The 25,907-nt window shown below is 34.6% G+C and overlaps 1 protein-coding gene across 1 annotated transcript; it reads right to left on the reverse strand.

The window, feature by feature from the left end:
• Nucleotides 1–1,425: 1,425 nt before the first annotated feature.
• On the reverse strand, nt 1,426–3,686 carry LOC120211605 (diaminopimelate epimerase, chloroplastic-like). Its single transcript, XM_039210103.1, has 7 exons — nt 3,616–3,686; nt 3,402–3,459; nt 3,142–3,321; nt 2,573–2,657; nt 2,333–2,392; nt 2,163–2,236; nt 1,426–1,657 (listed from the first exon to the last, which is right to left on the reverse strand). The coding sequence occupies exons 1-7, from the start codon at nt 3,684–3,686 to the stop codon at nt 1,541–1,543; spliced, it is 645 nt and encodes a 214-aa protein (XP_039066034.1). The 3' UTR covers nt 1,426–1,540.
• Between the last annotated feature and the right edge of the window lie 22,221 nt (nt 3,687–25,907).

Consider the following 25,907-nt stretch of genomic DNA (forward strand, 5'->3'; position numbering starts at 1 on the left):
TTACTAGTAAGTATATATATGGCAGCAGCGTTTGTTCAAATGTAAGAGCCATTGGAACATGTGGGCCCATGAAAATTCAAATAAGACGCTTTCGAATTTGATCTCAAAGAAAACTAGGCCCTCTTAGCTTTTAGGCATCCATTAGCATTGCGTTTATTACTAATTAATAGGAGTGTTATAAACAGGTATTCATCACAAATATATTTTATTTTAGAGTGAGTATGTATATATTATTAATAAAAATAATTTATATAGCGTAGATAAAAAATTTTTTAGGATAAATACTATTAGTAAAATGAACAATTAACATTAAGAAATTCAAATTTCAGAATGAACACATATTCACCCTGAAATCCACTTACGTCTACCACTGCTTTTCGATACTTAAAAGATTAGATGTTTATTTTATCATGTAGTTAAAAAAATGGTTCATACTTAACCTAATGAGTGATATCTTAAATGTTATTTTTTCAAGGAACTTGACTTCGAGTAATTACGTTTGCATAAAATGTGTTGTCAATTGTTATTTTTTTTAAATAAATCATTTGTCTGAAAGTTGATTGGATACTTATTCATAGTTAGATATTATGTTTTATATTCGAGTCATATGGTCATATTGTTTAATAAATCAGATATCCAACCCATAATTTTCACCTTTTTAATAAAAATATTTAATCTTTTTTATCAGATTGATAGATCGGATATCACAAGTAAAGTGATAAAATGATATTAAAATAAATATTTTAAAAATATTTAATTAACAAATTAATGATTCATTTAACTATCATATAAAAATTAAAATAATAAAAACACATTGTGAAGTATATTAACAAAATAATATCTAATTAATTTACGACAACCAAATCAAAAGTTTAATATTAATAGACATAACATTGGATTTGTATATGTAGAACCGATTCCTAGTGTAAGATGATAAAGACCTATTAACTTTTACTACATCCTTTCAAGAAAAAAATTGACTTTTAGTCCCCTTTTTTTTTTAAATCTCCATGTACATGATAAAAAAACATGCAGACTTTAAAATTCTATTTACACGAGTAATGCAACTAAATTATTACTATTTTAATAATTTAAACTGCTCAGACACGAGACATATAGAGAGAACAACATTATGGAAACCGTATTTCAATTTATTGATTAGTTAAAATATTAGCATAAGAAATTATAAAACTATTTTGCATTTGAAATCATAAACCAGTGATTAATCATTCTTGATATAAAATTATCTAATCCTGGGTCACGGTTTTGAATATCATTTTAATTCATTAATGGAGTTAAAAAGGTTTTACTCTACAAGGACTAAATCCTACTATAGAGTTAATAAGAAATTATCTGCATGATTTGTCTAATCAAACAAATTTACGGGAAAGCACCAACCGAAGCTAGCAGAGTAATAATTATTTGACCCAAAAGATTAACCGCGTTAATGATGGAAAAGCCTCAAATCAAATGTAAGATGCAGAAAGTAGATTTCTCTTTCCTACAAAATTCATGCAGGCGCTTAGCAATATTAGAATCATCACACCGCAACTGATCCGTAGAACACTGCTTCAGCCGGGCCGGTCATGTACACGTGATTGTCTTCCTCCTTCCATTCAATATCTAAAGGGCCTCCAGGCAAATCCACCGTGCAACTCTATTTCACATAATGAATAATCAATTCCAACTCTTTGCCTTAAGAAAACCATGTGAAATACTTTTGAGATGAAAACACCTCGATGTCTAATCTCATGCACATAAGCTGATTCACCTTATTTCGTTACCGCAGTTTAAACATAACATAATATCAAAATTAGCCCCTAACGTTTATCAAAATAGTCATTTTAACCCATATTCTTTTTCTTTTTTTTGAAACATTTTGAACCTCTAACATTTCATTTTGGGGCAAAAAGACCCCTCTAGGGTGGAAACCATTAATTATCAAACGGTTAATGCTCCAAAATATGGGTTTTTTACTCTAAAATGAAACCTTGAGCGTCAAAATGCTCAAAAAAAAGAATGAGAGTCAAACTTTAGAGACCTTTTTGCCCTAAAATAAAAACGTTAGGGGTCAAAATGCTCCCAAAAGAAAAAAGAATAGGGAGCCAAAATAACTATTTTAGTAAACATTGGGGGTTTAAACATCAAGCGAGAAAACTTACCCTTCCGGCACGTCCTTCAAGAACAGCAGCAACCACCACAGCACAAGCTCCGGTTCCACAAGCCAGTGTTGCTCCTGTGAAAGGCGATTGAAATGAGCTTTTAACAAGAACAAAACCTAATCCAAAATGATACCCCCATTTTATACATGAACATGGTAGGTAAAGCTAACCTGCTCCGCGCTCCCAAACACGCATTTTCAAGTGCTCATGAGAAAAAACTTCGACAAATTCTAACCAGACAAGACACAACCACAGTTAGAGAGAGGGTTTGCTTAACAAAAGGAAATAAATGACAATCATGCAATAGGAGAACCATTTCATCAACTAATAAAAGCATGAAGCTGTGATAATAGAAGTTATCCGTGGAACTAATCGCTGAATATCATCTAAGAGAGTAGATAAAAACAAACCTGTGTTAGTCCTAGCCGGGAACATTTCATGATGCTCAAATTTAGGACCAATTGCTGCTAAATTTAGTTCATCCACAGTCAAATTCTGCTCGATCACAATCATTAAGCAAAAAAAGGATATATTAGAAATGCAAAAAAGAATAGAAGGAAGAACAAGAAATATGTATTTCAAGAAACCAGTCAAGGAATCCATTTCCTTTTAGAACAAGTAATTTAATGGAAGCAAGAGACAATTTAGCAGGAGCTGATGAATAGTTTGTTATAATGATACAAGATTGGCAAAAGCAAGTAGCTCTTTTAACTGTTCCTAGCATTTTTTTTTACTTGAACCAAAGGGTGAAAGGTTTATGATACTCGAGCACATAATTTATATACCAAGAAAGTTGGGCATGGGGATAGATGTCTTGTCTTCTGCTACAAGTCATACCTTGAGTCAAACAGTTTACCAGATATACAGTATATACTGAGCAAAAATATTCAATTATTGTAGAGTACATATAATTACGAATAGTTCATATAAATATAAGCTCCAGGTTAATCTTTTCATCAATCATTATCCAAAAACAAACCTGGCTTTCTTCACTGCCAAAAGTCACACAATGTGGATTTCCCATACTAACGCAAGTAACATTCCATAGTACTCCATCTACATTAAGATCAGATTTAATAACAGCTTGATCTTTATTAGCTGGTAACTTTGTAGGAACATCCGATGCTTTAAGAATTGGTTCGCCCATATCAACTTTAACCTGAGATCAGTTTGCTTCAAGTTAGATGCATTAAGCGCCATATACAAAGTACTGTAATGTATAGGGTTCCAATAAAATACCTTCCCATCTTCTTGAATTTCAGGGACAATTAAACCCGCACCAGTATGCACAGTAAAACTGCATAAAATTAGAGAAAGAGAATGAGACGCCAAAGACAAACTGTTCTTTTCAACAATGAAGTTGCACTTACAGGCAAAGAGAATAAAAAATTGCTTCAAACAAATGCATAAAGCAACATCATGACAGAAAAATATAACAAGGCATTAACTGTACCTTTGCTTCCCATGTAAATTCTCAAGTTCAGCGATGAATCTGGCAAAACAGCGCACACCGTTGCCACACATCTAGAAGAACAAATGTTAATTAAAAACTCAAACCGGAATTCTAATTTCACCCAAAAAAACAACACTCTATCCAAGTAACCACTCAATATTCAATTTCAGTGATGCAACCAGAGAATCAAAATCGAAGTGACAACCCAAGGCTCCGTTGGTTTTCACTGATAATACTAGTGAAGACACTAGTTTTTTATTTCATTTGTTTTATTTATTATTATTATTTTGTTTTAATATTATTATTATTATATTATATTATATTATTATTATTATTACAAACAGGCCAAGTCCGGCCCAAACCAGACGAGCCCAGTTACAAGAGACCAAACCCAAACCCAGATGGCCCAACAGTAACCCTAAACCCATCTAGGGTTTGTATCATCACCAGTAGCCGCCTCCACCTCAACCGTTGGATCTGGTAAGATCCAACGGTCCAAAAGCTTCCAAAGGAAACCCTAGGGTATCACAACCCTAGGGCCACGTCCCAGCCGCCGCTGCTTCCAGAAGACCCCAGCTGTCGCCTCCAAATGTTTTCAGCCGCCCCACGTCGACGTTCCAGCTGCCGCCGCCCTCAAAGAAGCCTCCAGAAGTGCCATTGAGCCATCCACGTTGCTACCCTATGGTGAGTCACCACCATAGTTTGGTGACTCACTGAGGGCCATTCCATTACCCGGTCCGATGAACGTCTCGACAAGGCTATAAAGCCTCGGTTTGCCTGAAGACAGAGAGGAGGAGAGAGCAAGAAAAGAACAAAACAACCACAGCAACAACCAGAAAAAAAAAATAAAGAAGAAACGGGAAAGCAACTTACCAAAGAGGAGCCTCTACGAGCCACCGGAGAACCGAAACGTCAAAGAGAACTATCTTAGATCTACCACGATTGGTAAGGTTTTAAGCTAAAACAACCTTAGATTCGAGTATAGAAAAATAGGGGCTTCGATTTGGGGTGGGTTTTGTAATTTCCGGCCACCGTTAACGGTGGTCGGAGCCCGACAGCGGTGGCTGACCGGTGCCGTTTCTCTCGTTTTAGAGAGAAGCCAGAGAGAACTCTGGCTCTCTCAGTTTTGAGAGAGAAGAGGGAATGGAGAAATGAGAGAGCTGGCCCGAAGGGCCAGCCGTCTCGTGTATTTAAATACCCTCTCCCAAACGACGCCGTTTTGGGGAGGGTATTTCTGTAATTTCATAAAGGGTAAACCCCGTCCGCAGTGCTCCAAGTTTGTATACCTTGCAATTTAGTCACTGAAATCAATTCTTGATTATTTTAATTTAGTCTTCTAATTTTATTTTATTTTATTTTAATTTAGTCCTTATCAGCATATATATATATATATATTTAGGTAAATATCAAATTTAGTCCCTCATAGTTTAGTAATTATTATTTTAATCCCGTATTATGAATTATGGTTAAATTACACTTTTAATGCCCACCTTTTATATATTTCAAATTAGGACTCTAGTTTTATAATTTTACATTTTAATCATTAAATTTTCATTTTTGACTATTTATTTTTAATATTTTACATTTTAATACTATATTTTTAATTCCTTTTATTTTAATCATTATTTGCAATATTATTTTATTATTATTATTGCTTTAATTATTATTTCATTATTATTATTTTTTATATAAATAAATATATATATAATAATATTTTTTTATTTATTCTATTTGTTTTCTATTAAAATCCTATATTTCATAAATTACTTTTAATAATCATATTTTAATATATATTTATTTTTTAATATTAAGAAAAAGACTGTCTTAAAACACCTAAAAGTTTGTTTTCTGATATTTTTACTAAATATCCTATTTTTTATAAATCCTATATTAACTTTTAATAAATGTTTTATTTATTTTTATATCAAAGAAAAGAACTGTCTTAAAGCACCTAGAAGCTCTTTTCTGATATTTCTAAATAAATAAATATCTTATTTATATAAATTAATATATTTTCTTAAAATTATAAATTTGAAATAATAATAGTTAAATATATTTTGAATTTTTAATTTCTAATAATAGAGAATTTATAATTAAAAAGTATCAATTTTGGGCGTTGTAGGGGTGTTAATCCTTCCCTAAACGTAACCGACCACGAATCCCTTTTTATTATTAAAAAGAACGAATTTTTGGTTAAAACGCATATCAGTTTATCTTTTAATCGATGTTTTCTTAAAAACTCTTTTAAAGGGTGATTTTTAGGTATTCGACCTACCTGACCCAAAAGGTCGATGGCGACTCCCAAATTATTTTAAAAACCATTTATTCACATCACTTTTCCCGCCAAATAAATATTTCGTGCCCGGACAAAAATCGGTTACGACAGCTTGGCGACTCCGCTGGGGAAACCGTCAAACTTTAAAACCAATTATTAATTGTCTCTATCAATTAGAAAATTAAAAATTCATATTTTTAATTTTTAATTCTTTCTTTTCAAAAATTTTATATAATTTCATTATTTTCATAATATTTATATTATTTTATTAATGTTTTATTTTATTTTTCAAGTATTAAATTTTATTATTTATTGTCTGTCAGAGGTTTGAACATTTCTCCTCACACACAAACACATGCATTGCATAACATAAGCTTTATAATCAAGCTTGTCCCTTTTAAGTGGGAGTGAAAGCGACGTCTACGTGAGAATTTATTCTCCGTATCAGACCTACCAAGTAACTTTCGGGGTTCATATGCTCTATGTCTTCGTGAGAATTTATTATCTGTGTCAGGCATAGAGAAATGTGTCCCCTCGAATTGAACTCGATCCGCTTAAGTCTGTAATGGACTAGGATTGAGGGTTTGATAGCCCAAGGGGGCATCGACAAGGACAGTTCGAGTACTTTTACCCTTAGAACCAAAACCCTGCATATAATGAACCCTAGAAATTATCCTGATCTAAGACAGTACTGAACCTCTAAGTGTACACAAAGGAGAAATAAACTTTAGCTTTTAATTTATTAATTTTCTCTCTGAATAAATGCATGCGAACTAGTAATCATACAATTAGGTTAATTTTTCCAAACAAAGCATGGAACTAGAAAGCATGAGGTTAGAATTTATTATATACCATGATAAATAATTTTTTCTTTCAATTAGTTGGTACTAACCATTTTATTTTTTCTTATTTTCCCATGCATGTTATTTTTGCTCTAATTTGTTTATATTGTTTTCTTTTGTTTGCATTGCATGATCATGGCATAACCAAAAGGTGTTAACTGGAAAGACTGTTCATCAAATTGGAAAGAAATCATAAATGGACAAAAAGTTTTATGATCGAACAAAATATGACGCGGCCAAGGAAAGATATCCTGAAGAAACTACGAGGATCGAGGGAAGTTCTGTACATAGAGAACCGGTTATATTAATACCAAAAGTATTACACAAGGATCCTACCAGATTGATACCAAAAGCAGTCTATGGTAAGAACATCAGTCAGGGCATTCAGAGTAGTAGAGGTTTTTATGAAACTCAAGCATGTTATTTGAATGACTTAAATGACCAAAACAAGAAATTGAGCACAGAAATGAAAACCATGCATGAAGATTTTCAGAAGATCAGTCAAACCTTTCAAAATGCTGGCCTAGGAAGTACCCCAGAAGAGTGGATCACAGGGGTCACCAAGCTGAAAAAGAGCTGCAACATATATGAAGATCTTGTTCAAGAACTTCTTGGACAGAAAGGTTCTCTTACAAGGGAAAATGAGCAACTCCGAGAAGTGACACATAAGATAAAGGAGAATGTCATGGAAGAAGTTGCAGTCCAGACAAGCAATATGTCCCTTAAGCTGATAGACTAATTTAGCTTTGGAGAAATTAGGAATGAAATATATCCCTATATGTAAAGTTTTGTTTGATGTACCGAAACTTTTGCGTTCAATGAAATCTGTTCTAAGATGATCACTCTTGAGTAACACCTTTTCATACATGCATTTGTATTTTGCATTTGTACATTTTTACGTTTGAATTTACATTTACATTTTTACATTTGCATATTTACATTTGGCATCTTTGCATTTGTATTTTTATGTTTGCTTTTGTATTGCACAATTTGTATTCTTATTATTACATTCACATATTTACATTTGCATTTGGCATCTTTGCATTTTTTATGTCATAATACATTAAAACATTCATTCATTAAAATAAGGATTTCAAACGAAGTGATCTTGGTTTTTCCTTGAAGCAAGAACGCTCAGCACGACACAAGAAAAATGTCTAAAGAAACTGAAGATAGGCTAGCCAAATTTGAGATAGAGCAGAAAGAAATACAAGAGGAATTGAGGAGCAAGTTGGCACAAATTGAAGCTAATATCACAAATTCTCATATTGATCTACTGAACAATATGAAAGAAATGATTGAGAAGCACCAGACCGCTGGAAAGAGTCTTGTTGAAAACCCCATAAATTATTTGGGTGTTACACCTGTTCATATTCCTGAATTCATCTCTGTACCCCAGGAAATTCAATCACCGATTTACTTCGCTGTTAAGAACTCACCATATCAAACTGGAGCATCGTTCCCCACTGATTGTCCTACTACTTCTGAGTTGAATCCTGATGAATTTTGTATTAGTAATGAGGTCTTTGACCTAAACAAATCAGTTGAGAAGGAAAAATTCACTCAACGACTGGAAAATATAGAAGAGGTGATAAAATCTATAGAGACAGTTGAGTCATTTTATGGGTTTGATGCCAAAGAACTAAGTTTGGTCCCTGGCCTGGTTATTCCACCAAAGTTCAAGGTTCCAGATTTTGAGAAGTATAATGGGACCGCATGCCCTTCATATCATATCACTATGTATTGTCGTCGTATGACTGACTATGCAGAGAATGAAAAGTTGTTGATCCACTGTTTCCAAGACAGTTTATCTGGGTCTGCATCCAGATGGTATAATCAGCTGAAACGTACTCAAATACGTTCTTGGAGGGATTTAGCTCAAGCTTTTTTGGGTCAATACAAGCACATGACTGATATGACCCCTGATCGAACAATGTTGCAAAGCATGAATATGAAGTGCAATAAAAGCTTTCGACAATATTCACAACGATGGAAAGACGTTGCTTCTCAAGTACATCCACCATTGACTGAAAAAGAGTTCACTACTTTGTTCATCAGCACATTAAAATTTCCTTATGTTAATCACATGATAGGGGTTGTCCCTAATAATTTCTCTGACATCATCATAAGTGGAGAAATCATCGAAATGGCTATCAAGAATGGCAAGATAAGAGGCTCTGACAATACTAAAGTCAAAAAAGAAGCTGGGGTTAATACAGCAAGGTCTTATTCAGTTAAACATGGTGCCAAACCTTATAGAGTGATCAAAAAGAAAAAGAATGTGCAGGGATTTCAATTTCCTCCCTTCCATTGTTCGAGTGAAAAATTGCATCCAAAAATACTCTCAGCCAAATCAATTACTCCACAACTTGATCAATCACAGTGGCCTCCAAATGAGAATTGGACCTATAAGGAAGTTCCTTGGATAAATCAGACTGGAATTCCAAATTGTTCAGCTAAGGTTCCTGGTAACCTTAAGGGAAATTTCCAAGACCCTTTAGAGCAAACAATTCAAAAATGCAAGATAAAAGAAGGGGTTAAGGTTCAATGTTCAGAAACCGTTGTTACATCAGAAACTAATAAAACCAAATCCTACGAAGAATATCGGGCACAAGAAAATGGGAAAAGAAATCAAAAGGCTCCCATGGATGTAATTCGAGATTGGCCTATAGGTCTAAGAAAGAATGAGGCAGATATAACCCAGAAGACACCTCAGATACATGTATCAGATTTTCCGAAAACCAGTAAGACAAAGGACAACTTAAGAAATCTGGTTAATATTACCCCAGTTATAGCTGAAATGAGCATTAAGAACCCCCTCAATAACATGAGAGCATTCATTCGTTCAGAACGATCAAAGAAAGTGATAGCCTCGCGAGCGAGAAAAACTCTGAAGGTGTTTCAAGAATCTATCTCAGACATGTACCCTCATTTGGTTAAAGGTCAATACATTACACCAAGATTGGTGAAGATGTCACCAAAGCCTTATGCCCATTGCTATGATCAAAACAGCTTCTGTAATTTTCACTTGGGAGTATCTAGACATTCAACAGGGAATTGTTGGTCACTGTTAAAGGAAATAGAGACGCTCGTCGACAAGGGAGTCTTGACACAAGAAACGATCAAGGAATGGGAGGCAAATAAGGATAAAAATCTTGGGTCAAGTACACACCCAATAATAGAGGAGTAATGATGCATAAACAAGTGGAAGTGTTATCTACCACTGTAGTACTTTCTATTTTCAGCATCTTGTTTGAATATGTTTTTGTTCCTTTCTCTGCCTTTTGTGCAATAAATAAACTTGTGTTGCTTTTATGGTTATGAGCAAGGAATCAATTTTTAATCTTGAGATTATTGAGTATCAAGTAGATTAAATATTCTTTTAAATTTTAAAGAGTTATAAATCTTTGGCAAGTGGTAAAATTATATCTTCCATATCTCATTCAACACCAATTACTCGACCCTTACCAAAACCAAATCCTGACACTACATTTATCTGAGATTCTGAAGAAATGTCTCTACCTGTTTTTGAGACACCAACTCTAGATGTTTACCTTCTCGGATAAAGTTGGTTGGTTTATGATATTACCCCTTCCACCATATATACGACTTCAAAAGTCACACATTTGTCCTTCCAAACACAAAACCACCATAAACCAAATAACCTCAAAAGAACCAAACTTTCAATTATCCGTGAATCTTACTACAAGAAGAGACGAGATGAGGCATCATGGACCAACTCATTGAGCATAATTTCGAGTGATTGGAGCATACTCAGAGAAGAAAAAATGATGGATTGAAATAAATATATCATGCATTAATTACATTTTTCCTGTAAGTAAAGTTAATCTTGAATATTCGTCCCCTGGAGATACCTCTTTTTACAAGGACTTCTATGTATGAGATGACTAAACTTCGAGCACAGATCAAGCAGGCCAGCTCAGTGTCATATCACCCAAAGATGAATGGAGCATTTGCAAGAGCAAATAAGTACCCTAAGAGGATCATTACAAAGATCACTGAAGCTTACAAGGATTAGCACGAGAAGCTACCTTTTGCCTTATATGCATATATATATTTTTTTTATAAGAATGACAGGCCTCCTTAAAAACCTCCTTCTTGATTAAAGAATGAGGAAAAGAGTGCCTTAGAAACTGCCTTATATGCATATTGAATTACTGTGCGAACATTTACTGGGGCAACATCTTATTGTTTAGTCTATGGGATGGAAGCAGTATTACCAATTGAAGTTAAAATCCCATCATTTTGTATCCTAAAGGAGGACAAATTGGAGAAGACTGAATGTATATAAACTCGATTTAATCAATTAAACCTTATTGATGAGAATCAATTGAAAGCTATTTACCATGAGCAAATGCATTAGAAACGGACAAGAAAATACATCCAAGAGAATTCCAAGAGGATGATCTAGTGCTGAAAAAGATTTTGCCTATACATAAAGATTTTCGGGGGAAATGGATGCCTAATTGGGAAGGGCCATACGTTGTAAAAAAGACCTTTTCCGGAGAAGCGTTGATCTTGGCAGAAATGGACGGGAAAGCTCTGAGAAACCAAATAAACTCAGATTCTGTCAAGAAATATTATACTTGAAGAAGAGAAAAAGGACAAAAGGAAAAGGAGACGCTCAAAGAAATTGAAGTCTTATACTCATCCAGCAAAGAAAGAAGAAGGAAAAAAAAGAAAGAAAGAAAAAAAAAAAAAAAAAAAAAAAAGAAAGAAAGAAAGAAAGAAAAAGAAAAAAAGAAAAAAAAAGAAAATGAAAAAAGGAAAATTGAATCAAGATGGGCGACTTATTGAGCCTCAAGTTACAAGGTTGATCAAATACAAACAAGAAGAGCAAGAAATGCTGGAGATATGAGAAAATGGAAATGAATCCAAAATTTGGCAGTCTAGAGGGATCCAGATGATAGAAAAATCCCCAACAAAACAAATCCAAGTCAAGCAAAGCAAAATTGAAGGCATCCAATTAAGAGAGAATATCTTCAGAATTCATTCCGCCTCTCAAGATTGATTTTTATTTGCAAAAATTGATTTTTAAAATCTTTAATGCATGATATAAAAAATGATAAAAGGGGGGTTCAAGATATAAATTTGTAAATAACATCTTGAAACCAAAGGAGGATTCGTGTTGAAAACCTGAAAAGGCGGCTCGAATATTGAATGGTGCAACAACGACATAAGAGACGATTTTAAGCTCTTAAATGAAGCACCGCACATCCCAAAGACGTTCTTGAGATTTTGGAAATGAGAAGCATCTTTACAAGATGAGCATAACAACCTTTTCTTCAAGTTAGTGGAAGCCGAAGCGACATACTGAACCAACTTGAAAGAACCTACTTTACGAAAATCAACCTACACCTCAAATCAGTCAATAATTTTGACACTTGCCATAGGACTATGATTTTTGAATGATTTAAAAGTGTAGTTGATTTATTGGATATTCATTAAACTTATTGTTTATGATTTGATTATATTGTGAACCTACAAGGGGTAATACTTTGCAAAATTCTTTCATTCTTCAATAAAGAAAGGAGAAAAAACATTTTCAAACAGGACAGTCTCAAATGAGAAAGGTCCTTGAAGCAATTGTTGCTTATTCTACCTCTGTTTTAGAAAAAGAATGAATGAGGTCAGAATAATGAAGCACTTCACATTTTTGAAGGCAAGTGGTCCAAGAAGCCAGAAAGTCTGAAGAATTGAACTTGTGACACTCTCCTATGACATAATTAGCAATCCACTAGGAAAGATTATCGTTTATCTCATACTGAGGGCGATAAGCATCACCAGACAGATTATTTTCCCCAACCATCAATTCATGTTCTCTAGAATATTACATCATAGAGCCATGAACAAGTCGCTACCTGCATTCTGGTTATACCGTGATACTGGCTTAAGTCTTGATACATCATTGCTACTTCTTCTATGCCAATCACTTTCTTTGTCAAGATGATATCCATCATGTCCTTCAGAAGATTGCTGAATTTGAATTTGAGGACTTATGGCACAGAATAAGACATTAGAACAAATTCTACATTTGTATGCCGTACATGATTCCAAAAGTTGAGATAACCAGTTTTACCATCAATTAAACCTTTCCATGGTCAGGGAAGAGTGGGATATGGCAGTGTGTATTTTGGAGCAGCAGAAGAGACAGTTACTGTGGCAGTCATTGCAAGAAAATGCACCAACAAAAATATTCTATTTCATCTTAATGATGTTTATTTCTTCCAGTAAGGTTGTTACGCTGGATGCCACTGACAACAAGGTCGAATTCGACAAATCTACTCATCAATTGCTCCAACCGATCATCATTCAGTTCTTGCACATCTGTTTTCAAAAGTATGCCAAGACAGTAAAAGGCAACTTCTGCAGCATTGATCCCAGAGAAAAGAGACAAGACATTGATACCACCATGGAACATGTCTCTATACAGATCCTTGTGTATGGTTTTTAGGGAAACCTAGAAGCATTTCTACCTCATCAGATTCAAGTGGAACAATTTTATTCCTTCCAACCCATACCAGATTCCATTTTCAGCACTCATCAAGAACATAATTTTGGACACTCGAAGGTGGCTCATTGTCATAAGCTTCAAGAGCCTTACAGATCCTTTCTGTCAATTTGGCACTTCCTGTACATGTTTGTAAACAGTTCAACGTTGTTCTTGGATCCCAGGAAGGCCATCATTTCTTTGTCAATGGAAAAATATCATGTATAGTGCGTGGAGAAAACAAGATAAGAGGAAATCTGTTCTCAATTGGCAGATTATGAATATAGCTATTTTCAGTGTAGCAGCATGAAAATGCTTCAAATCTACAAATTAAGGCTCTACATCGAATAAATACTGTGATATTCCAGTCCAAACATTAACTGGAGCAAGTGCCACGTTCTCGTAGTAGAAATAAGGAGCCCCAATAGCATCTTCTGGAAGTGTTCTTTGAGTTATCTGATCTGGTTCGGTAAGAACCCCAAAACCAATCATTAGATTTGAAAGATGAACTGCATAATCGTCTTCATTAATAAGCTTCTTTTCAAGCTTCATCTGCTTCTTCCTTTTCCAAAAATCATAGCCTGGGTTTTGCTTTTTCTTGTAATTGGGGTCATTGCATAATGGCTTCCTATCTTCTCCTGAAAGAAGTGCGTCAGCAGCCTTAGCCATTTGAGCAGCACATATAAAATCTGTCAACTTTGCAATTGATGAATCCAGACCACATCTCTCCATGGCTATTGAAGCCTCAGCCTTTGAGTACCCCATTTTCGTCAAGAATAACATTTTATTCTCCTCATCAGAATCAGAATTCAGGATTTCCTCGGTATCAGAAAGAACTATCAATATCTGTGAAATCATCCTGAAAGATCGCTTCATAATTAGATGAGTTGATATCAGAATCAACATGTTGCATGGATGTGATTTTTGATGAGCCTGTACCACTGTATATGTAGTCTTGCTATTGCACCAAATTACTGTTCACGTAAATTGGTTTCTCTCCCACAGAAAAGTATATTTCAGAGATGGCTTTCACCTTAAATGATAAGCCACTGTGTCAGTCTGGAACGGATCACCAAGCTATTTATATTACTCTGTCTGATTAAATCCCTCCAGATACAGAAAATGGTCACCTCATTCAGAAGACACATATCTCAGACGTTTCTGTCATAATGATTGAGTACTTCTTAAGTTTGTGACAACATGAAGAGAATTTCTCCAGTTACTTGACAATACTACTGTTTAGTGACACCAGAATGAGAGTATTCAAGATAAATAGATTTGGGGTACGAATAAAGCTACAAATACCTACAACAGTTCATTGTCAAAATTGGACCTCGTAGGGATCATGACATTTCAGTCAAATAGACATTGAGAGTGAATCAGACGGATCTAGAAGAACATCTTGAGGGCCTATTTCAACCAGAAATAGAATATTAGAGCATTTTGAAGGCTCACAACAATATGAATATTTGGGCATTCTTGGAGGCTCATCTCAACAAGAAGTAATGTTGAGCACACTTTTGACATCTGTATCAGCAAATGTTGGGGCATTTTGAAGGTTACTTCAGAAAGATCCATATAGGGCATGCTGAAAGCTCCTTTCAATCAGAATCAAGAATATTGATATATTTTGAACGTTTGTATTAGCAAATGTTGGGGCATATCGAAAGCCCATTTCAGACAGAAATGATTCACGTGGGGCATTCTGAGGGCCCACGTCAGTATGAATATTTGGGCATTTTGAAAGCTCATATCAACAAGAAGCAAATGTTGGGACATGCTGAAAGCCCATTTTAATCAGAAATTGGAATAACATTTTGAATATTCATATCAGCAAATGTTGGGGCATGCTGAAGGCCCACATCATTATGTGTTAAAGATCATTGCTTTGAGCAAAATTCCAATGAGATAGAAAGATATGAAGAATGAAAATGGTGAAACAGTGAAAGTCGAGCTGACTATACATAATTGCTTCGTTCATCAGGCAATTACATTATGATCATGTTGTTGAACAAATATCTACTCAGCAAGTATGTTTTCAAATACCCAATCTTCTTAACCGTGTTTCACGTGACATCATGTTCTTTGTTAAGCTACATCACGGTTGCATGAATAAAGATTATCCTTTTTTAGACCATTCGATCCAAGGATCAGTTCCTCGAGACCTCGAAATCTGAATTTGGCCTTTTGTGTGTCGGTGATAATTGAAAATATTTCTTTGAGATACCTGTCAGTTAGTTTCAACCATACTGTTGAGGTTACGAAGCTATTTTTCACATCAGTTTTGTTTACTTGATGACATTGAAGAGAGAAGCTCATGTATATTGCTCTTTCCCGATGTTACTGGGGTTATCATTGCCAGCTAGACTGAAACGAGTTTTCATCTATTTTGGGTTTTATCATGTGTGTTTCATCCCCAGCTGCAAGAATTCCACGGATATCTTTCTGTACATTGATCCTATAGCTGAAGTGTTTTTACTTTCTACAATGCTCATTATGAAAGAAAGCATGATCAGTATCACATTTGCCTTTTCCAGAGATGATATCAAGATTTGTTGGTATCTCCTATTCAATTCGACACCAGTACATTTTGTGAATTTGACCAACTTTTTGGTCATACCAACATTACACTTGAATCCCCACTGAGTTTTGTTCTCAAATGGTCTTGTGACATCATTCAAAAGCTTTGAACACTAGGCAAAGAGCTTCAATGATTGAGAAATCTTGGCAGAAGCCATAGAAAAGGATGAATGTGTTGTCAAACGCTTTACGAACATCTGAGCAGAAACCACAGGAAAGGATGAATGCGCTATCAAATGTTTTACGAACCTGTTATTCTGATGCTGAACCAATGTTGCGATCATATGGTTTCCATTTATTGATCCAAGATTAAGTCTGTTTTCTTCAACCCCAAGATTAGAAGTGAGATATAATGAAGATTTCTTTCCACAGAAGGGAAGCAGAAATTTTAAAGAAACTAGTGGAGCCAACTAAGGTTGAACGATAGGTTGTTAAGCATCTCGACATGATATGGTCCAAGTTGCCTTATTCGAGATCTGATTATATGTGGAGACATGAAATGAATTGGAATAAATCTTCCTTGTGATGTGTTTTAAGAGTTAAATTAGAACAGACTCTACTCTCCTAATTAATCCCTGTTGAGTCAGGCATATCTACATCTACAATCTTCAAAGATGATAGATTCTCTTTTCAAAGATGATAGATTCTCTTTTTAAAGATGATAGATTCTCTTTTCAAAGATGAAAGCTTTATTGGATTTCTACACAAGTCCAGACAAAGAAAGCCGGTGTTACCAAAGACAAAATAGGGCATCAAAGTCAATAGTTCTGACTACGGCAAGAGTTCCACAAATGAAACAATTCTTATGAGACTTTCATGAAGCAAAGAAGACATAAAGATACAAGTTGATCAGATGGTTCTTCATAAATGCAAGCTTGATAGCATAAGTTGCTAGACTGATATCCAGAGGTGACTCTGGCAATAAATGATGAAGTGGAGGAAAACCAAGTTCACCATTTTAAAGTCAAATGAAGATTACATCAACATTCATGCATCATATTTAGACATTTGCAAAATAGGAGCATTTTCATTCATTTTATCCATGTTGAATATTTGACAGGAATTTCAAAGATTTTAGCAAAGATTCAAATCCATCACAATGGATTAGCTTTTCCAGAGAGAGTTCATAATGAGAAGAACTCATCTGAAGAAGAAATAATAAATTCATAATGAGAAGAATTTGTTCAACATTTTGCTTAAATCCATCACCCGATGGATCAGCAGTGCCAGTTAGAGTTCATAATGAGAAGAACTCATCTGAAGAAGAAAGAAGAAATTCATAATGAGAAGAATTTTGTTGAGTTAATCGAATGACGAAATTGGCCAAGAGGGGGGTGAATTGGCAATAAAAATTTTGTGGAAGCTTTTGCAGAAAATTGAAAGCAATTGCACAGCGATTTACAGTGGTTCGACTTTCTCAAACAAAGTCTACGTCCACTACCTTAGCTATCCACACTAAGGATTTTCCAACAAATTCACTAATTTGTTCTTTCTTTTGAGGCCAAAGAGATAACCTTACAATTCCCTCAAGAGTATACCCCAACTCTTGAGAACACTCTTTTCTCAAAGAGAAGATTACAAATTTGCAAACTTACAAGAAAACCTCACAAGGTAAGATGTTTGCACAATTCTAGAACAAAGAAAAGAACACTCAAAGATGAATACAATTGAGCACAAAAAGTGTTCTTGAAAGCAAAATGAATATTGAATGAAAATGGGCTTGAAATGCTCAAACTTGAGGTTTGATGCTTTCTCTTTGATTCTCTCTTGATTCTAGTTGCTTGATGTTTCTTATTTTTGATCAATGGCTTCTAAGCTTGCTTAAATACACCTTGGATCACTTCTGAACGTTGGGGATAATTAGAGAAGATATTATAGCCGTTTTAGTGTGAAAACATTTAATAAAACAGCTTGGACAGTGGGGGGAATCGGTTCCCTCTCATAGGGAATCGGTTCCCTAAGTGTAAAATTCAAATATTTCGACCGTTGAACAAGGGGGAATCGATACCCCCTTGGGGGGAATCGGTTCCCTCCGAGCATTCTGGAAATCTCGGAGCCAAACCATTCAGGGGGGAATCGGTTCCTCCTATGGGGGGGAATCGGTTCCCTCTGAGTATTCTGGAATTTTTGGCTTTGAATTGGTTCGAAATACTTTGTAAAATATTTTGAAATTGTTTTATGATTAAAACTTAATTTTACACTTAAGTAAGGATCAAAAATGATTTTTGAAATATTTGGAGTAATGTTTTGATATTCGAATAGTTATATCGAATATACTTAGAAAATCATTTGGAAAATCTTAAAATTCATTTAACTTAATTTGTTATATCGAAATCTTAAAATGTTTCAACAATCTCCCCCTTTTTGATATAACAAAACATTTTAAGATTTTTGAAATCAAGTTTTGAAATTACTCCCCCTTACTTTAACACTTCTTCAATTTACCATGTAAAACATTAAACACTTATTCTTCTCCCCCTTTTTGTTAAATCAAAAAGACATTGTAAAACAAGGTTTTGAAAATCATTTAGCCAATTGATTTATTAATTATAAGTTTAAGCTGCTAAGATCACAATCAAAAGAGAGGTTAGCCATTAGTTTCATAAATCAATATTCATAAATAATGTGATATGGCAAAATTGGTCATATTGCTAATGATAATGTAAATAATGCAGAAATGTATAAAACACACCAAACATATAAGTTCACACCATTCATATATCCAAAATCCACAAAATCAAACAAATCAAAATGTTGAAACAATATTCATTTTGTTCAAAGTTTTAAAGCTAAACATAAAATCAAGCATCCGGATCGGTAGGAGGAAAACGGGCTCGCATAGCGGCCATCTCGTGTGTGAGTTCATTGATACGAGCGTTGGTTGATTCATTGTTTGCACGCATCTCCCGAAGAATCTCTAATTGTTGAGCTCCCATTGTGGATAAATGAGACTCTATAGAGGAAAAGCGCGAGTCCATGGTAGCGTATCGGAAATCGAATGTCTCCATAAAGGATTGAAAATATGGAGGCATTTGATGCGTTTGTTGAGCTTGCTCCTCGGGCTGCTCTTCGGGTTGTTCAGGTTCTTCTTCAGCTTCATCAATATCTCTCATTAATTGTTCAAACTCGGGATCTTCGTCAGCCTCGGGTGGAGCTTGTGAAGAACTAGCTCCCGGAGTAGAAGAACGAACCCATTCACCGGTTTCTTTGTCCTTTACCCATCCCGCTCTCGTTAAGGAAAGAAGATTTATTTGTTTCTTAAGAGGAAAAACGGCATCTAGACTTACTCTAAGCCCAGCTTTGGAAAACAGATTACTCAAAAAGCAACCGTAAACTAGAGATGAACAGTGTTTCTTGTTAGGAACAAGATTTACGGTTTCAACAATTTCAGCAAAAATAATCTGAGGTAGGTTAATTTTAATACGGTTTTCGAAACAATGTAACCACCAAAGATCCAAAGCTCTAAGAGTAGAATAACGACCTCCGGATGGTCGAAACCACCAAGAAATCATTAGATGAAGAAAACGCTCATGTAGGTCTAAGACACTCGCACTATCTCTTCTTTTGTAACGAGAACCTAAAATTTGTTTTTCATTCGAGATACCATCATTATCTAATCCAAATGTATTGGCTATATATGCCGGGTCAATATATAAGAATTGTCCTAGGAGGTAGGAACGAATTCCTATAGTTTCTGTTTCAGCTTGGTTTTTAACACATACAGCATTAGAGTAGAATATACGAACAAGTTGATGGTAAACGATGGGTTCAAGATCAAATAGTTTATCAAATTTCCATTCTTGTAAAATGGGAAGATATTTAAAATCGATAGCTAACATAGCTTGACGAGAAGGAATACGTTCTTCCCGGATTTTGTAAGAATCGAAATATTGATAATACCAATATCGGTGATTTCTAGACCCAGGATGATTGAAACACGAATTTTGGATAGTCAAGTTAGGATCAGTGGGATTGGGATTAGAAATTGGAATAGAATGAGGATTTTGAGGTGGATTTGGTTGACGACTAGAACGACTAGATGAAGACCTAGGACGTTTAGGATTTGACATGGTGAAGGAAATCGGAATAGATATAATAACCTGCAATTTTAAAACAAGTGTATGCAATTCAATTAATCCCAAAACTCAAATGAGTCCTCAATATTTCAAGATTCTCTAAAACAATCCTAATGGGCAAAGTTTTTGAAAAACTTTTGAAAAATATGGTTTTGAGAAACAATATATGTATAGTTTTTCATAATAACAATATAATTTGATCAAAACACAATAATTTGAAAAAATAACATTTTTTTTTTATTTCGAAAATTTTAAAAAATTTGAAAAATTCTTGTGTTTTTGATGAAATTAGTTGTAACATCTAGTTTCTAATCACTAAATAATCAATGCCCGATCACTATTTCAACCTAGAACTAATTGAAACTAATCCTATGTTCAAAAATAATGAAATAAAGAGTTTAGAAAAATTTACCTTGAAATATGAAGATTGAGTGGATTTAGATGTTGTTTGCACGATTTTAATGATTCCAACAGGTTTGGAAGATGATTTATGAAGCAAATTCCGATTAATATCGTTGATTTGAGGCAAAAATGGAGATTTGAGGGGTTTAGAGGGTGAAAACGGCGGAAGAAATAATAAAATGAGGGTTTGGGATTTTGGGGTTTTCTGTTCGATTTTAACAGATCCCCAGGGGGGTATCGATTCCCCTGTGGGGGGAATCGGTTCCCCTTCAAAGGGGGAATCGGTTCCCTCAGGGGGAGGAATCGATTCCCTCTGCACCAAAATGCTAAAATCCGAATTTTTAAGCACAAAATGCTAAATTAATCTTTTCTAGTGGTATTGGCAACTCATATATCAAACATTAATTATGTTCAAATAATTAAATTAATCTTTAATTGATTTTTGAACATAAAATTAATTTTCATTAAGAATCACAAACTCCCCCTAACTAATAGCAAGAATGCAATCAAAAAATATAAGCATTTTTCAAGATTTATTAAAAGTGCTAAAATTATTTTAAACACTAAGTGAAGATAGATTGGTCAAACCTAATTCTCTCCTAAGTGTCCAAAATCTTTCCTTGTCTAAGGGTTTTGTAAAGATATCCGCTAATTGGTGCAAAGTATCAACAAATTCTAGAACTACATCTTCCTTAGTGACATGGTCTCTAATGAAGTGATGTCTTATTTCAATGTGCTTAGTTCTAGAGTGTTGGATGGGATTTTTAGTGAGACAAATAGCACTAGTATTGTCACACTTGATAGGAATAGTACCTACTTCAATTCCATAATCAAAAAGTTGTTGTTTCATCCATAAAACTTGTGCACAACAACTACCAGCTGAAATGTATTCAGCTTCAGTGGTAGATAATGCAACACAATTTTGTTTCTTTGAAAACCAAGAAATCAGCATATTTCCAAGGAATTGGCAAGTACCGGAGGTGCTTTTCCTATCTAATTTGCATCCTCCATAATCCGCATCAGAAAAAGCATGCAAGCTAAAACTAGAGTCTCTAGGATACCAAAGTCCTAAACTAGGAGTGTCCTTAAGGTATCTAAAGATTCTCTTAATAGCTAGTAAATGTGATTCCTTAGGACATGATTGAAATCTAGCACATAAGCAAACACTAAACATAATGTCCGGTCTACTTGCAGTTAGATAAAGCAAAGAGCCAATCATTGACCTATATAATTTAACATCTACACATTTACCTCCTTCATCTAAGTCAAGCTTTGTTGAAGAGCTCATTGGAGTGTTATGAGGTTTCCCATTTTCCAGTCCAAACTTCTTGAGCATATCTTTGACGTACTTAGCTTGATTAATGAAGATGCCATCTTTTCTTTGCTTGATTTGGAGTCCCAAGAAAAATGAGAGCTCCCCCATCATGCTCATCTCAAATTCACTTTGCATTAGCTTAGAAAATTCTTGACAAAGAACATCATTAGTAGAACCAAATATTATATCATCAACATAAATTTGAACTACTAATAAATCTTTACCTTTTCTCTTTAAAAACAATGTAGTGTCAACCTTTCCTTTTAAAAAACCTTTTTCAATTAAAAAATTTGACAATCTTTCATACCAAGCTCTAGGAGCTTGTTTTAAACCATAAAGAGCTTTTGTCAATTTTAAAACATGATCCGGAAAATTTGAATCTTCAAAACCTGGAGGTTGTTCCACGTACACTTCTTCTTTTATAAAACCATTTAAAAATGCACTTTTAACATCCATTTGATATAATTTAAATTCATTGAAACATGCAAATGCTAATAACATTCTAATTGCTTCCATCCTAGCTACGGGAGCGTATGTTTCATCATAGTCTATGCCTTCTTCTTGAGTATAGCCTTGAGCAACAAGTCTAGCCTTGTTCCTCACTATATTACCACTTTCATCAAGTTTATTTCTAAAAACCCATCTAGTACCTACAGTAGATTTATCACTAGGCCTTTCAACTAATGTCCATACTTTACTTCTCTCAAATTGATTTAATTCTTCTTGCATAGCCATAATCCAATGTTCATCTTTTAATGCTTCTTTGATGTTCTTAGGCTCTATGCATGAAATAAATGCAACATAATTACAGATATTTCTAAGAGAAGATCGAGTAGTTACCCCTTTTGATAGATCACCTATAATTTCACCATCCTTGACATAGTTGTACTCTCTTGGAAAAGATACTTCCCTTTCTTCAATGGTTGGATTCTCGAGGGGATCATGAGTTTCCTCATCTTTTGTTTCTTCCTTTGATGATGATTCTCCAATGTAATGTCTAACGTCATTTGCTTGTACAATACCTACATCATCATTAACAGAAGAATCCTTCCTCGGAAGGGGATTATCATCGAAAACAACATGTATAGACTCTTCTACAACTAAAGTTCTTTTATTAAATACACGATAAGCTTTAGAATTTAAGGAATAACCCAGAAAAATTCCTTCATCACTTTTAGCATCAAATTTACCAAGATTTTCTTTACCGTTGTTTAAAACAAAACATTTACATCCAAAAGGATGAAAATAGCTAATGTTAGGCTTTTTATTTTTGAGAATTTCATATGGAGTTTTCTTTAAAATTGGCCTAATCATTACTCGATTTACAACATAACAAGCGGTATTTGTGGCTTCCGCCCAAAAATATTTTGGCAAATTATTTTCACAAAGCATGGTTCTAGCCATTTCTTCTAAAGTTCGATTTTTCCTCTCAACAACTCCATTTTGTTGAGGGGTTCTAGGTGCTGAAAAATTGTGGCTAATACCGTTAGAATTACAAAACTCAATAAATCCAAGATTTTCAAATTCAGTTCCATGATCACTTCTAACACTAGTGATAGAGTAACCTTTTCATTTTGGATTATTTTGAAAATGTGATGAAATTTTCTAATGCTTCATCTTTAGTACTTAAGAATAGAACCCAAGTGTATCTAGAATAGTCATCTACCAAGACAAATGCATATTGTTTTCCTCCCAAGCTAGTAGTTCTAGTTGGCCCAAAAAGATCTAAATGGATCAATTGTAATACTCTACTAGTTGATACATCATTAATAGATTTAAAAGAAACTCGTTTTTGTTTTCCTTTAGCACAAGCATCACAGATTTTATCATTATCAAATTTAAGCTTAGGCAACCCTCGAACTAAATCACCTTGAATTAGCCGTTGCAAAACACTCATACTAGCATGACCTAGTCTCCTATGCCATAACCAACTATCATGCTCATCCTTAGCAACTAGGCATAAATTAGTCATATCAATAGAATCTAAATGCACCATGTAAATGTTTCCTATTCTATGACCAACAAGCATAATCCGATTAGATGCAATGTCAATGACTTTACAACCATTAATTTCAAATAAGACATTGAATCCTTTATCGCATAATTGACTAATACTCAATAGATTATGCTTTAATCCATTCACATATAAAACATTTTTAATTTGTATGGAAGAGGTATTACCTATTGTACCAATACCTTCAATGTGACCTTTTGAATTGTCTCCAAAAGTCACTTCTCCTCCATTTTTGGCGTTAAGCTCAATGAACCGGCTTTTGTCTCCGGTCATATGTCTTGAGCATCCACTATCAAGGTACCATGAGTTTGAATTTGTTTCCCGTGCCTTGTAGCAATGCTCCTTTCCCTACAAACATAGATTAATTTTTGATTTTTGGTACCCAAATTCTTTTGGGTCCATATTCATTAGTTTCCAAAATCCTAGTTCCCTTAGGTATCCATTTTTGTAGGATATCTTTATCTTTAGTAGTAATGAGTCCTTTAGGAACCCATATACTTCTAAATATTTTACCATTTAAGGTTCGTTGAGGATTTCTATGATTGTAGTTTCTAAAATCTTTTCTAACAAAGTTGGATTTTGAATTTTCTCCTTTTTCAAAACGTTTTGTTCCAACTTTTTCAAAAGAGATTTTAAGATCATCAATTTTCTTTTGATGATCATCATTGACCTTTGAAAGTAAATTTTGCAAATCTAAATTTTTCTTTTCAAACTCTTCTAGTTTGATTTGCAAATCTTTAATTTTACTTTCAAGATCATTGTTGGTTTTGGATATGAGTTTATTTTCATTTTTCAATTTTGAAACATCATTTTTATATTTTAAAAATAATTTCTCATAATCCGAAGCCAACCCATTATATTCCTCTAATAGCTCATCATAAGATAAATCATCAAAATCAGATGAGTTAGAGGTTACCTTAGAATCTTCCCCGAATGCCATCAAGCACAAGTTTGCTACTTCTTGTTCCTCTTCATCGGAACCTTCTTCATTGCTCCATGTAGCCACATGAGCCTTGTGCTTATTCTTTGATTGACCCTTTTTCTTCAATTGTGGGCAATCATATTTGACATGCCCCGGCTTTTTGCATTCATAGCAAATGATTGGGTCCTTCTCTTTTGGTTCATTTTTGAGGCCTTCGTTTCGTTTGAATTTTCTTCCTTGGTAAGGTCTCATCATTTTTCTGAACCGTTTGGCAAACAATGCCATTTCCTCGTCATCATCATCATTAGAATCACTCTCATCTTTTGTGGATTTGAGAGCAACTCCAATGTTTTTCTTCTTCTCCTTCTCCTTTGGTGTCTCTTCAACTTTATCAAGGTCCACCTCATCTTCAAGCATCATCTCATGAGTGAGGAGTGAACCGATAAGTTCTTCAAGAGTTAAGGACGATAGGTCCTTAGACTCGATGATTGCCGTCTTCTTTGATTGCCATGATTTTGGGAGGGAGTAGACTAACTTCCTCACAAGCTTTTCATTTGAGATGATCTCTCCATATGATTTGAGACCATTGACAATCGTTGAAAATCTATCCGTCATAGCTTTGATGTCTTCATTTGGTTTCATCCTGAAATTTTCATAGCTATGCGTTAGAATACTAATTTTTGATTTCTTTACCTCATCTGTACCTTCATGTGTGACTTGAAGTTTGTCCCATATTTCTTTGGCGGTTGTACACGATGAAACTCTTCCGTATTCATCTGGTCCAAGAGCACAAAAATAATATGGATGGCTTTGGAGTTGAGCTGGAACATTCTTGTCTCTCCTTCACTCCACAACCTTGGATGAGTGAGAGGTTTGATGTATCCTTCTTCTACAGCATTCCATGCTCCCATGTCACTTGCTTGAATGAAGTACATCATTCTATTCTTCCAATAGGCATAGTTAGCTCCATTGAAGAAAGGAGGCTTGTTGACGGGCATCGAATCAAGACCGGAGTCGAAGTTTGAAGTGGAGGCCATTGATGACTTTGTAATCGATGTAACTCTTCCCGGATCGACTCAAGAGGCGATTAAACCTTCAAATGAGTTAGGCTCTGATGCCAATTGTTGAGTTAATCGAATGACGAAATTGGCCAAGAGGGGGGTGAATTGGCAATAAAAATTTTGTGGAAGCTTTTGCAGAAAATTGAAAGCAATTGCACAGCGATTTACAGTGGTTCGACTTTCTCAAACAAAGTCTACGTCCACTACCTTAGCTATCCACACTAAGGATTTTCCAACAAATTCACTAATTTGTTCTTTCTTTTGAGGCCAAAGAGATAACCTTACAATTCCCTC

This window comes from Hibiscus syriacus, unplaced genomic scaffold, assembly GCF_006381635.1.
Source record: "Hibiscus syriacus cultivar Baekdansim isolate YM2019G1 unplaced genomic scaffold, ASM638163v2 tig00109973_pilon, whole genome shotgun sequence".
Classification (NCBI taxonomy): Eukaryota; Viridiplantae; Streptophyta; class Magnoliopsida; order Malvales; family Malvaceae; genus Hibiscus; species Hibiscus syriacus.

Bases quoted from the DNA above. Each gene is read 5' to 3' on its own strand.
- LOC120211605 (XM_039210103.1), bottom strand. From the start codon at position 3,686: ATGTGTGGCAACGGTGTGCGCTGTTTTGCCAGATTCATCGCTGAACTT. The intron at 3,322-3,401 runs GTATTTTATTGG...AACTGATCTCAG, and splicing joins AAATTCAAGAAGATGGGAAG to GTTAAAGTTGATATGGGCGA. The intron at 2,393-2,572 runs GTTTGTTTTTAT...TTGTCTGGTTAG, and splicing joins CCCGGCTAGGACTAACACAG to AATTTGTCGAAGTTTTTTCT.